Genomic DNA, 14,964 nt, shown 5'->3' with positions numbered 1-14,964 from the left:
TTCTAGGCCTTATACTCTAAAGAATTTCAGGCATCAGAGATATCGCAAATGCTTTTTTAAGATTTTTATTGCAGTTCTAGAAGTCAACTCAGGGTCTCCACACGTTGAAAACAATTTTACTACTGAATAAATTCTCAGGCCTCAGAAATACTTTCTTGAGCAGTAAAGAGAAGGTGCAGGGTGAAGAAAAGGTGACTCAAACTACACCTAATGGGGGGAGCATAAGCCTTCACGTGGATTATGTGTGTGTATGTTTAAGGTTTTTTGAATTCTAGGTCATACCCGGTTGTGCTAAGGGGCTATATACAGTGCTAGGGATAGAACTCAGGTCAACTGAATGCAAAGCAAGAGCCTTAACCACTGTATAGTCTCTGAGGCCCCATCATTTATAAATTACACAAATACTAGTATTTCTAGAGGTGTTCTCCTTTAGACATGCATTCTGTCTCCATTGAGGATTGCAAGCAACTTCAGAGCATGCCGAGTCTGGAATTCTGCCAGGGAGCAAAACGAAGTAAACAGCTTCAATTTGCTGAGAAATGTAATCTATGAGAACATCTAGATCTAGCCTTTATGGGCAACAAGCAGAGGAGGAACTTATGTCCCAATTTTCCTGAAACGTGCAAACGAGAAATCATCTTCATCTACTGTATTTTCGCTGCTTTTGGGGGCACCGGGTGACGCTCACTGGGTGCTTAGCTGTGTGTGTGTCAAGACTTAACACTCTCCGTGAGCTGTACAAGCGGCTGAGCTGCACTCTAGGTACTGATATTGTGGGAATTCCACTTTTGGGAGAGACCACCCTTGTATTTTCGTGCAGAACACCAATTCACATTCACCGGGCTTCAGTCTATCACAGTTAGTTTGCGGGGCAGTGCGCATTCTGGACGGATATAAAGTATAAGACCATTTCTTGAATTGACATCAGTGAGATGCGGAGATCGCCAGTATGAGCTTTCCAGAATATTGGGTGGGGAGTATTGGCGATACAGATTCCGGGGTGGCCCTGAACACCATCCGGAAGCCTGAAATAAACTGCTCGGCCGAGGGCTCACCGCTCCCTGCTGGGACGTGATGCCGAGTGCAGGGTTCCCGGCCAGCGTAGCCTGCGCGTGCGCGTGCGTGCCGGGCGCATGCGCAGCAGCGCGGCCTCGGGGTTGGCTGCTGATTTTTTGCCAGCGGGAGGGGTCGCGCGCGCGCTCCTGCTTGCAACCTCGGTCCTCCCACCCCCTTTCCCCCCATCCCGGTCTCTTAGGAAAGATGTCGGACACAGCCGTAGCGGACACTCGCCGCTTGAACTCGAAGCCGCAGGACCTGACCGACGCTTACGGACCGCCAAGTAACTTCCTGGAGATAGATATCTTTAATCCGCAGACGGTGGGCTTGGGCCGGGCGCGCTTCACCTCCTATGAGGTTCGCATGCGGGTGAGTTGGAGCTTGCGGGAGACAGCCGAGGGAGGATCGGGGATCGGGTGGCAGCTCGGGGTGGCTGTGCGGAGGCGGCGGGGGTGGGGAAAGGCGGCCCCTGGGGTGGCTAACGGCGGGGTCGTGGGGGGGGGTACGGGCTTACTAGATTTGGGGAGAAGGCTCCAGATGCAGCGGTGGCTCGAGGACATGGCACGCTCGGGGGGACACAGGTCTGGGCCGAGCAAAAGCAGGTGAGCCGAAGTGAAGCTGCTTGGCTGGGGAGGATGGAAATATTAAGAGCGAGGGATTCACGGAAATAGCAACCAGGACTAGGGCGCCAGAAGGAAGAAAGGGAGAGTTGAAGGCTGGGGGATGGAAAGCCAAGGCATTAGGTCGCTGGTGGCTCTAACTGAACTAGATTGGGAGAAGTTAGTCCGAAGAGGGTGGCGAGCAGCCCGCCGCCACCCACTCCCCTTCTCCCAAATGAGGTCTCCCGAGGATGCTGGAGTTCAGCAAAGCCTGGATTCAAAGGTAGATGGGTGCCAGGAGAGACAGAGGGCTTGGCAGAACAGACCTAAGACAGTTCCCTTCAGTCCTAGTGCTTCCCTGATTTGTCTATAGTTATCCTAGAAGGTCAGACATGTTTCATGCTTAAGATTTCACATGCTATGTATCTTCTGGTGAAACCTGGCTTTGTACTGACTTGGCACTGGTCAGTCCTGCTCTTTCATCCTGTGTGTTTTCTTTGGATTGGATTTGAAGTGTTCCCAATTGGAATTTGATTATTTATGGATTCTCACTTGTTTTTTTTCTGTCTGTGAATAAGCTTTTGCCTTTTTAGGTCTCGAAGAACTTTTTTGGATCCACAGTCTGGTCTACAGTTACTTCAATATATATAACATTCAGAGCTGCTTCCAGTAGAACTTCCTTCCAACGTGCACCACATAGGACTATATTGTCAAATTCTTAGTCCACAACACAGGGATGGGATGGGATGTACAGATTATATAATTAATAGTTTCTATTGCTCCAGTCAGTGATTACAGGCAAAAACGTTTGAGAGTTGTTTTCTTTTTCTTTGTTTTTGGCCACACCCAGTGGCACCCAGAGGTTACTCTTGGGTCTCCACTTATAGATTACTCCTGGCAGGCTCGGGGGAGACCATATGGGATGTTAGGCATCGAACCTGGGTTGGCCCTGCCCACGGTGCTAACACTGAGCCCTTGAGAATCTTGTTCTAGAGCTCCTGTGGATTTTTTAGACGATTGGGTCAGAATCTTGTTATTTAAACAGTAGTTGAATATTGTATTTGTGGTTTTTTAGAATGAATGAATGAATGAGAAGAGTTGTGATCTCTTACCTGAGCTTTGAAATTGAATTGATAACTGATTATCAAATTCTAGATATATATCCAAATGGAAAAAGAGAAGTGGATAGTGATTATCTAAAGATGACAAAGGGAGAACAGAGGTACTCAGTGACTTTAATACATGCTTTATATTTAGAAGGCCTGAGTTTGATCCTCAGCACTGCATGGATCCTCCACCCCAGCATTTCTGGGTGTTTTCCTCAACAAACAAAAATCCCTCAAAATATGATAAAAGCTGAGAACTCTCAGGGGTACAGAATTTAATTACCTAAGACTTGTAGCCATAATTTGTTTCGTTAGACTTTGCTATGGGGGTTTGGAAGCACTGTCTTGAAGTATAACCAGAGATTCTTTTTTATTTTTTAATATAAAATCTTTATTTAAGCACCATGATTACAACCATGATTGTAGTTGGGTGTCAGTAATAAACAGAATATTTCCCTTTCATCAGTGCAACATTCCCACCACCAATGCACCCCTCCCTCCTTCCCACACCCTGCCTGTATTTGACACAGGCATTCTAATTCTCTCACTCACAAAGATTGTCATGATAGTTGTTAGTGTAGTTATTTCCCTAACTGCACTCACTGCTCTTTGTGGTGAGCTTCATATTGTGAGCTGGTCCTTCTGGCCCTCATCTCTATTGTCTCTGGGCATTATTACAATAATGTTCTTAATTTTTCTTAAAACGCATAGATGAGTGAGACTATTCTGTGTCTACCTCTCTCCCTCTGACTTATTTCACTCAGCATAATAGATTCCATGTCCATCCACATATAGGAAAATTTCATGACTTCATCTTTCCTGATGGCTGCATAATATTCAATTGTGTATATGTACCACAATTTCTTAGCCATTCATCTGTAGAAGGGCATTTTGGTTGTTTCCAGATTCTGGCGATAGTAAATAGTGCTGCAATGAATATAGGTGTGAGGAAGGGATTTTTAAATTGTATTTTTGTGTTCCTAGGGAGTTTTTTTGGTGTGTGTGTTCCCTAGGAGTGGTATAGCTGAATCATATGGGAGCTCAATTTCCAGTTTTTGGAGAAATCTCCATATTGTTTTCCAAAAAGGTTGGATTAGATGGCCTTCCCACCAGCAGTGAATAAGAGTTCCTTTCTCTCCACATCCCTGCCAGCACTGATTGTTCTTGTTCTTTGTGAAGTGTGCCAGTCCTAACCAGAGATTCTTAGGAATTATGATGTATCAATACTTCAGACATTTTTTTCAGCCCCCCCCCCACTTCAGTCCTTTTTTTGTGTGGTTTTTGGGCCACACCTGGTGGCGCTCAGAGGTTATTCCTGGGTCTGTGCTCAGAAATCACTCCTGGGAGTTTTGGGGTACCACATGGAATGCCAGGGATTGAAACCTGGTGGGCCGCATGCAAGGCAAACACCCTATACACTGTGCAATTGCTTTGGCCCTACTTCAGACATTCTGATAACATCTGGGATGGTTCATTTAGTGCTTCCAGTGTGCCATGAATTGAACTAAAGTTTAATTTTGAGTCCTTATAAAAACCTCCATTTTGCGCAAGAATGATAGTACAGTGGGTAGGACCTTTGCATTGCATGCAACTGACCTGGGTTCAATCCCCCGGTATTCCAAATGGTCTTGTGAGCTTGCAGGAGTGATTTCTGAGCGCAGATCCAGAAGTAACACAAGTGCTGCCAGGTGTGGTTCAGTCCCACCCTCCAAAAAAACCCCAACTCCCCAAACCTCCATTTTACAGATAAGACATGGAAAAGGAAAGCAATTTAAATAATTTCATTCTTGAAATTTATAGTCATGCAGACCATGAAATATACTGTCAGTTCCAGGGCTGGCCTTTGAACTCAGGTCTGACTCCAAAGCTCAAAATAGACCTCCCATTATGTTTGAGTATTTCTGCTAACTCTTAAGAGTAATTTTTTGAGGTTCTAGGGATTGGATTTGTGGATGTAAGGGATGCACTATGCCAGTGGGCCACATCACTAGCACATTTTGGTAAAACTTAGTTGCAAAATTTTAGCATGTACTTTTTTTTCTACCCACTAAGCTTTTCCCTTGTACTTACTACAATTTCTATGTAAATTTAGAGTTGGTAGCAGTTCCTAGTTCTTTGGGTTTGACTTAACTTGCTTTCTTTATATTAATTCATATGGCTATATAAGCTCTCATTAAATCCTGGATTGGGAAAATTTCATAAATTTGTTGTGTTATATTAATTTTTTGGGCCATATATGTTAGCGATCAAGGCTTACTCTTAGCTCTCTGGTCTGGGATCACTCCTGGAGATGCTCAGGGACCATATGAAGTGTTAGGGATTAAACCCAGGTCAGTTACATGCAAGGCAGTTGTCTTACCTACTGTATTATATTGCTGGCCCCTTATATTTATTTTGGTTTTGGGGTCACACCCAGCAGCACTCAGGGGTTACTCCTGGCTCTACGCTCAGAAATAGCTCTTGGCAGGCTTGGAGGAGCATATTGGATGCCAGGATTCGAATCACTGTCCTTCTGCATGCAAGGCAAATGCCCTACCTCCATACTATCTCTCCAGCCTCATGCCCCTTACATTTTTAAAATGATTGATCATATAGCCTTTATTAGGTGCTTAAGACACAGGTGTACTTTACTACTTAGGTATTATATGTGGTAGAAGGGTATGACACTGACTTTATTTCTTTGTTTAATAAATATTTCTGAATTTGTTCTCTTTTCATCTCACTGAAGAAAGAATCTCCCTTCAAGAAATGTGTCTCCAAGATAGTCTCACTCATCTATAGGTTTTAAGAAAAATTAAAGACATTACTGTAATAAGGCCCAGAGACAATAGAATTAAGGGTTGGAAGGCCAGAAGGACTGGCTCACTATTTGAGGCTCACCACAAAGAGTGGTAAACGCTATTAGGGAAATAACTACATTAACAACTAGCATGACAATGTTAAAGAATGAGAGAAGTAGAATGCCTATCATGAATACAGGCAGGGGCGGGGGAGGAGAGGGCATTGGTGGTGGGAATGTTAAACTGGTAAAGGGGGGTATTCTGTTTATGACTGAAACCCAACTACAGACATGCTTGTAATCATGGTGCTTAAATAAAGATTTATATATCAAAAATGTATCTGGAGAAGTGTCATGGTGACATCACATGATGTGTATGGAACTTTTCAAGTGTCACTTGTCCTCTCTTGAACAAAGCTTGAAGTTGGATTATTTCTCAACTTTTTCTTGACTTTGTGTAGATCACTGCCAAAGGCTTCTATATTCTATACAGTTCTGTCTTCATATGATTTGTAGGTAGGAGCTGGAAGATTATTTTAGTATATCTAGCTGCTTCCTTGAATGGCTCAGCACTGTGATAGCAGCCTGTTGTTCTGTGGGAGATAAGGAAAGAATAGAATTTTTGGAAATCAAGCCAGAGTGGTGGCACAAGGGGTAAAGACGTCTACCTTGCCCACGCTAGCCTAGAATGGACTGTGGTTCGATCCCCTGGCATCCCATTTGGTCCCCCAAGCCAGGAGCAATTTTTTGAGTGCATAGCCAGGAGTAACCCCTGAGCATCACTGAGTGTGGCCCAAAAACTGAAAAAAAAAAAAGAATTTTTGTGAATCAAGGAAGAAGTCTACATACAAAATGTCAGTTGGTAGTTTAGTTGTCTTGGAAGAATCTACTTAGCCTCTTTTGTTTTTGTTTTTATTCTGGTGACTTTTGTAAGACCTACTAGTTAAAGATCAGTTGTTAGGGGGAATCACAGAATTTCTAATAAACTCTGGTGGAAACCTAAAATCACATGACACTGAAGAGCTTTTTTCCTTGTAGGATTATTTGTCCCCTGTTTTATTGAGAGATCATTGGTAAGTTTGAGACATATAGTATTGATTTGATTTGATGCCTTATTTTTTGCAGGATTCTAAGGCTATTCTCTCTAAAGTTTTATTTATTTTGATTTTTGTTTTTGGGCCATACCTGGTGACACTCAGGGGTTACTCCTGGATCTGTGCTCAGAAATCACTCCTGGTAGGCTTGAGGAACCATATGGGATGCCAAGGATTGAACCTGGGTCAGCTGCATGCAAGGCAAATGTCCTATCGACTGTGTTCTCACTCCAGTGCCTATAATGCTTTATTTTCAAAAGTTGATTCTTGTACATGCACAAAATTCAAAAGATACTAAAAAAGATAATAAAAGGTCAAATAAAAGGTATTCCTTCCCTCTTCCCCTTCTTTTTTTTTCGGGTCACACCCGTTTGATGCTCAGGGGTTACTCCTGGCTAAGCGCTCAGACCGCGATCTTTCCTTGGCTAGTGCTTGCAAGGCAGACAACCTTACCTCTAGCACCATCTCGCCGGCCCATCCCCTCATCTTCCCCTTCTAAGGCAGTGGTTTTCTTACTAGTGATGACCTGCAATTGTAAAAATGTTAAAAATAAAAAAATAACAGTAATTTCTTAAAAGAAACCACCATTTCTAGTTTCTTGCTTTAAATTTATTTTTAGTCCACAACAGGTGGCGCCCAAGGGTTGCTCTTGGCTCTGCACTCAGAAATCACTTCTGGCAGGCTTGGGGAATCATATTGAGTGCTGGGGATGGAAGACAGGTCGGCTGCGTGCAAGTCAAATGCCCTACCTGCTGTGCTACCACTCTGGCCCCTGGATTTTAATTATTTTGTGTAGGGATTATTAATGGCTTTTACTCAGGGATCAATCCTGGCAGGGCTCTGAGGACCATATTTAGTTCCTGGGATAAAAACTAGATCAGGTACATGCAAGGCAAGTACCTTATCCACTATTCTATCTCTCTGACTCCCACCTTGATGTGCTATGGGCTTATTCCTGGCAGTTTGAGGGATTATTTTGGGCTACTGGGGATTGAACCTTATGTGCAATGCAAATTCTCTAACTGCTGTAATATTTCTCTGGTCCCTTGTTTTTGTTTTGAAGGTCACATCTGGTGGTCTCAGGCTTAATTTTGACTATGCACTCAGGGATCACTCCTAGTAGGGTTCAGGGAGCCATATAGTATGATAGGGATTAGACCCAGCTTGGCTACATGCAAGGCAAGTGCCATACTCTTTTTTTTTTTGGTTTTTGGGCCACACCCAGTGACACTCAGGGGTTACTCCTGGCTGTGTGCTCGGGGGACCATATGGGACACCAGGGGATCAAAGAGGTCCTCCTAGGTCAGCCACATGTAAGGCAAATGCCCTACTGCTGCACCAGCACTCTGTGACATACTCTTAGTATTACCTCTCCCCCTCAAGTTTCTTACTTTTTATTTCTCTTTAGATTTAGTTCATACATTTTTACTTTATATCATCTTCCTCCACATTAGCCCATTGATTTTCCTTGGACTAATGATACTGGGTAGAGTTGTAACTGATAAAAGTTGGCTTATAAGTTGTTGGGTTTTTTTTGATGACGTATACCTATAATTGTGTGTTGAGAAGACAATTTCTAGACTTGAGAACTACAAAGCAAATGTAGTGAGGATTGTATATGCTAAGACTTGAACTCAGGGATTTTACACATGGAGGAGATGCTTTACCACGGAGTCACACTCCCAGTGTCAAGTTTAAAATGTGAAAATATGCACATGATAAACTCAAATTATATAATCAAAAATCTTATCCTGGGACTGGAGCATTAGCACTGTGGGTTGGGCATTTGTGTTGCACACCAGTGACCTGGGTTCCATCCCTAGCATGCCATGGGATCCCCTGAGCCTGTCAAGAGTGATTTCTGAGCACAGAGTCAGGAGTAACCCCTGAGCACTGCTGAGGGTGGCTTCCAAAAAACAAAAACAAAAAAGAAAACTCTTATTTCCAGTCCATTCCAGTCATATTTGAATTATTTATTTATTTGGTTGTTGGTTTTTTGGCCACACCCGGAAACGCTCAGGGGTTACTCTTGGCTATGCGCTCAGAAATCGCTCCTGGCTTGGGGGGCGAATATGGGATGCCAGGGGATCGAATCGTGGTCCATCCTAGGCTAGCGCAGGCAAGGCAGACGTCTTATCGCTCCGCGATAAGCTCCACTCTGGCCCATCTTTGAATTTTTTAGTCATTATTAACAGTACCTAGTCATGAATATAAAATTATACCCTTATATATCTTTTTAAACCAAAGAAAAAAAGCTATATTTATTGTTTTATATCTTTTTTTAAAAAGAAAATAGAGATCTCCCTTGTGGCACTTGGGAGCCTGCAGAACTATACCTGGTACTGGGGAGCAGGCTAGTATTCAGTGTAAGGGACTGAACTTGTGGCCTTGTGAATACAAAACATACATTCCACCCTTTTGAGTTACTTCCTTAGCCCACAGTTAAGTACTTGACTTTAATGTTTGCTATATTTTTATATTGGCACAAATATTCCATGTTTTTCATGGTTGTGTGGTACACGGTTTCATGTTTGTTTAGGTTGTATGGTATAGCATATGATAATTTATTTAGTTAGTTTTCTATTGGTAGAAATTTATTATTACAAATAATTAAAATGCAATGAAAACCCTGTTTAAGTATTTTTGTGCAACTGCAAGTTTTTTGTAGGATAAATTCTAAGTAACAAGTCTGAAAATTCTTTAATTAATTAATTAATTGGGGTTTTTTTTTTTGGTTTTTGGGCCACACCCAGCAGTGCTCAGGGATTATTCCTGACCCTGCACTCAGAAATTACTTCTGGCAGGCTTGGGGAACCATGTGGGATACTGGGGATCAAACCCGGGTTGGTTATGTGCAAGGCAAATTCCCTACCCGTTGTCTATTGCTCCAGCTCCACAAGTAGCACACTTTTATTCACCAGTTTAGAAGATTGGATGTGGTATGGAATGATATTCATCCAGGTATTTTCAAAGTATTATAAAGGCATTGCCCATAGGAGCTAATATGGTTATAACAGGTAGCTCCCTTAGACTGAATATTATGTCTTATTCTTTCTTCCCTACAGACAAATCTACCTATCTTCAAGCTAAAGGAGTCATGTGTACGGCGACGCTATAGTGATTTTGAGTGGCTCAAAAATGAGCTGGAGCGTGACAGTAAGGTATAGCTCCCTTTTCTGTGTGGAACCCTTGGAGATGATCTCGGTAGTCTGAGAGGACATAAGATAAATCTACAAAATCTTGGGGGCTAGAGCTATAGTACAGTGGGTAGGGCATTTGCCTTGAATGCTGTAAATCTGGGTGTGATCCTTGATATCCCATATGATCCCTTGAGCACTATCAGGGGTGATTGCTGAGTACAGAGCCAGCAGTAAACTCTGGGGGGTCAGAGCCATGGTGCAAGCCTTAAGGCGTCTGCCTTGCGTGCGCTAGCCTAGGACGGACTGCGGTTCGATCCTCCGGCATCCTATATGGTCCCCAAGCCAGGAGCAATTTCTGAGCGTATAGCCAGGAGTAACCCCTGAGCATCACCAGGGGTGGCCCAAAACAAAACAAAAAAAAAGAGGTAAGCTCTGAGCACAGCTGGGTATACTCCTCCCAACAAAACTACTCAAAATCTATAAAATCTTGAAGGCAGTGGAGAATTGAACACATTTTATGTAGCTAAACTCAGTTTATTGCATCTGGCTGATACCTGTTGGACCTGATTGGTGATACCCTTTGAAACTGAAACTGAAACTGAAAATTAGTTTATTAAACTTTCTATCTAGTAAAGTCTTAGCACTGTATTAAAAATGGAAGGTCTGGTATCAGGAAAGACCTATGTAAGTTCTTGGATGGTAGGGTTGTTAGAGGAAATTGAAGAATGTTTGGAGACTTTCCTTTGTGGGGACACTCTCAAGTAGTGCTCATGGGGCCTGACTTGTCCCAGTTTCGTTAAATCTAGTGATGCAGGGCTACTTGGACCCATTGATGCTGTGGGTTAGCAGGCCCATATCCTGCAGTACCAGTGAAGGAATGAGTGGTCTGGGGATTGAACTCAGAACCTTACACTTGCTGACATATGTGCCATCCCTTTGAACTATCTCTACATATCCTTATACCTTTATGCTGATATGATAAACCTTTCTTCTCACAAAAATAGAGCTGTATTAATTATTGACCCATGCCATCAGTTCTTATGGTCTTATGGTCAACACAAGATAGGATGAAACCTGTATTTATAAGTAAATAGGGTATACAGTACTTTACCAGTTTATTTGTTCTTTTTCTTCACTCATGTGGTTGATAATTTCTTTCCTATAGATTGTAGTACCACCACTACCTGGGAAAGCCTTGAAACGACAGCTCCCTTTTCGAGGAGACGAAGGCATCTTTGAGGAGTCCTTCATTGAAGAAAGGAGGCAGGGTCTTGAACAATTTATTAACAAGTAAGCCAAGTTTCTGGGGCCTTTTGCACTACTTGTGCTGATTTTCCTCTTTGGTAGTGATGTGGTAGGCTGATATGGATAGTAAAACTCGTTCCTTTTTAGAAGGATTCTGAACTTATTCCTCGGGGTCTGAGAAAATCCTGCATGTTAGATGTGTCTAGAAATTTCCCAACTTCTCTGCTCAGCCTCCAAAAAACTAGGGTTTGAGGTGGAGCACTTGCCTTGTACGTGGCTGACTCAGGTTCAGTATCCCCTTATATGGTCCCCTGAGCCCATCAGGAGTGATCCCTAAGTGTAAGCCAACAATCAGCACTGAGTGTCATTGGATAGCCTAAAAACAAAAATCAAACAAACACTAGGGCTGAAGAAATGCGTTGAGGCTGCCTTCTATTTATCTTGAAGTTTGGAGCTGATTTTGTGTTTCCTCTCCTGTTCCTCCCTCCAAGCCCCTGTGTATTTTTTCTGATACCTAGTACTACCAATAACTCTCTTGATCTTTTTATAGAATTGCTGGGCACCCATTGGCTCAGAACGAACGCTGTCTACACATGTTCCTACAGGAGGAGGCAATTGACAGAAACTATGTCCCCGGGAAGGTGCGCCAGTAGGAGGCCCTCTCACCGTTTGCCCTCTACTTTCCTGCTGAAATGACACTGATTTTTACACTAAGCCTCTCTTTCTCTTTGATCTGAAGTTGGCTGCCCATCCCCTGGCCAGATAGACTTTCTGGCATTGTGCTTCTTGATACCTGACTACACCGTAAACATTCTCCTAGGATCCTCTTCTCTGAGGAGAGGTGGGAAGCTACAGGCAGATGTCCTTTTAGGGGGGTGGGGGTAGGGGTGGGATATTGGACTGAAAGGTAATTTCTTGGGCATTTAATCCATGCCAGAGGGCTAACTTAGTGGGTTGATGTCTTGTGCTGATGAGGCACTTGAGTGCATACTGATGCTGCAAGTCCCGGGGATTTTTCTTACATTTAGATTTAACCAGGAACATTAAGCAGGGAACAACTCTGCCTTTCCTACCTGCATGTACTTTTTCCTTTTGGGGAAGGTGGTAGAGACCCAGAAGCTGTCCTTCTTTGCTCTAGTTTTGCTCCCAGTTTTCTCAACTATTAATTTTGTTGCTGTCTCCTCCCTATGGCTATAATCCTAGAATCAAAGCAGTCTGTTGTGAGGATCAAGTGTGTGGTTTTCTGGTTTCTGCTTCAGAGTCAGAAAAAAGTTATAGGGCAGTAGGGAAACTATGGTCTTCTAGTCTGTCCCCTTTCTGGTGCCCCATTCTGGCTTCCAAATTTTGCTCATCAGCAGGGAATGAGTATGGGCTTGCAGTTCTCCCTTCTCAAGTCATCACTACTTTAGGGATAGCTTTGCAGGTTTGGTGCTCTCTGCAGAGTGAGAGTAGATAATTTTCTAGGTACTTTCTAGTGGCAGGGGATCACCACACTCTTCTTTCCATTTTTCCTCTTCCCTGTGCCATTTAGTTGCTTTTGCCACAGAACAAAAGCATATTAGCAATTCACATAGTTTCTAACTTGTCCAAAGAACTTTGAGCTATTAGATGAGGCTCAGGGGCAAGTGTTTCTGCCTTCCCCAACTGGATCACAGGGTTACTGAACTGACTACACTTGTTTCACTTGGATCGCCAACATTCTTCTCAGAAGCTGAGCTAAAGTTAGCAACTAGGTATTCCAAATTTTAGAGTCAGGAGCAGCTTCTTAATGCTGGGCTGCTCTCTTGCATGTTGATGGGATGGGAGCAAGTTAGTTCTGATATCAGGTGAAAAGTGGGGATTCTTTGCTTAGATTCCCTATTACTTTAAGATTGGAGATCTCTAAACATGCCCTGGGAAAAAGGATTGCCCACACTGAGAAGAACCTGTTGGAGAGACTAAAATTGGATTTTCATAGAATTTTGACTTCATCTAAATGTTGCATTTCCTGAAACAGATCGGTTTCAGATCTCCAGTTGCTGAGCCTGTGCAAGAGAGGCTCTTTTCCCTTTTCTATGTCCACAATGTTGGTATAGTTGCTGCCTTTTTTATTTGTATCTTCTGTTACTGATTTTTCATAGGTTTCTTCTTTGTGCACAGATTCTGAGAGCCCGAGTCCCCATTTCTGCTGTATATATATCCTACTTTGGGGGCTTTTATTTGGCAAACTGTTCATTCTTCTGTCAGACAATATCATATTCAACTCTGTTCATATTAAACCACTGTGAAATAAGTCTCTTGTTTGCCTCCTTCAGTTCATTTATTAATTTTTAGAATCTATGATTTGCTGGGTAATGGGCAGAAATCATACAGTGTTTTTTTTTTAATTTTTTAAATTTTAATTATGACAACAAAGATGCAAAGAAAGAGGACAGGGTAAAGTTACAGTGGAAGCCCAATCACCCATAAACAGAATTCTCGGTAGTCCCATCGATGATATCCCAGCCTTGAACTTTCAGCCAAAGAAAATTAAGAAAAACAAAACTGAACCCATGTACAATACAATTACTGTCCCTCAAATCCCCAGTTGTAGTACATACTATTTCTTAGCAGCACACAATATAATCTAAAGACATTAGACTTATGTAACTCCTTAAACATTGAGGGCAAAGTACATTTCTCTAGTTCCATGCACATGCTTACTAGTTTAAGTTAACCTCAAAAGTTTTAGTGGGTTGTTTTTCTTAAGGATTGGAGTCAAGGGAACATAGTAAAAAACGGTATTAAAGTGGCATTTGTTTGCATAGGCCCACCAAAACATAAGGGACATGGAAAGACAAATTATGGTCTAGGGGCTGGAGAGATAGCATGGAGGTAAAGCGTTTGCCTTTCATGCAAGAGGTCATCGGTTCGAATCCCAGCGTCCCATATGGTCCCCCATGCCTGCCAGGAGCAATTTCTGAGCATGGAGCCAGGAGTAACCCCTGAGCACTGCCGGGTGTGACCCAAAAACCACAAAAAAAAATTATGGTCTAAATACAAGGAGACCCTACCCCTGAAGTTTCCTGGCACAGGACTGACTCTAGGCTCCAGGCAAACTAGTTTGTCCAATTCAAGTCATCGTCTGTAGTGGCAATACACCTCCATTCCTCACGTAGTCTCTGTTGTTGGTATCATGCTTCTGTATTAAAGATCCTGGAGTCTGCATATCCCATATTGCAGTCAGGATGGTGCAGAGCATCCTCTCGTTTCACCTCACACTTAAGGGGCACTAGAGAGAACCATGTCCTGTAGAGCAGGTCATTGTTGTTGTCAAGTCTTCTCAGTGTAAACGGAAGTCTCTTTTAGGAGGCATACAGTGTTTTTAATTAATAAGTTTTTCACTTAAAAATGTAAAATGGGGGCCGGGTAGGTGGCGCTGGAGGTAAGGTGACTGCCTTGCAAGCGCTAGCCAAGGAAGGACCGCGGTTCGATCCCCCGGCGTCCCATATGGTCCCCCCAAGCCAGGGGCGATTTCTGAGCACATAGCCAGGAGTAACCCCTGAGCGTCAAACGGGTGTGGCCCAAAAACCAAAAAAAAAAAAAAAAAAAAAAAAAAAAAAAAAAAAAAAAAAAAAAAAATGTAAAATGGGGGCCAGAGCGATAGCACAGCGGTAGGACATTTGCCTTGTATGCAGCCAACACAGGATGGATGGTGGTTCAAATCCCGGGATCCCATATGGTCCCCGAGTCTTCCAGGAGCGATATCTGAGCGCAGAGCCAAGAGTAACCCCTGAGTGATGCCGGGTGTGACCCCCCAAAAAAGAAAAAAAATGTAAAATGGGGCCTTAGAGATATGATGGGGGTAAGGTGCTTGTTGTGCAGGCAGCCAAACCAGATTTGGTCCTTAGTACCATGGTATGTCCCACTGACCTTTCCTGGGAGTTATCCCTGAATATAGCCAGGAGTAAGGCCTGCACACACTGT

At 43.1% G+C, this 14,964-nt stretch overlaps 1 protein-coding gene across 1 annotated transcript; it reads left to right on the top strand.

The window, feature by feature from the left end:
* Positions 1–1,201: 1,201 nt before the first annotated feature.
* Positions 1,202–12,798, top strand: SNX12 (sorting nexin 12). Its single transcript, XM_049767368.1, has 4 exons — positions 1,202–1,425; positions 9,700–9,795; positions 10,940–11,064; positions 11,570–12,798. The coding sequence occupies exons 1-4, from the start codon at positions 1,261–1,263 to the stop codon at positions 11,670–11,672; spliced, it is 489 nt and encodes a 162-aa protein (XP_049623325.1). The 5' UTR covers positions 1,202–1,260; the 3' UTR covers positions 11,673–12,798.
* Positions 12,799–14,964: the final 2,166 nt, after the last annotated feature.

This window comes from Suncus etruscus, chromosome X, assembly GCF_024139225.1.
Source record: "Suncus etruscus isolate mSunEtr1 chromosome X, mSunEtr1.pri.cur, whole genome shotgun sequence".
NCBI lineage: Eukaryota > Metazoa > Chordata > Mammalia > Eulipotyphla > Soricidae > Suncus > Suncus etruscus.
This window is presented reverse-complemented; position numbering and strand designations above follow the sequence as displayed.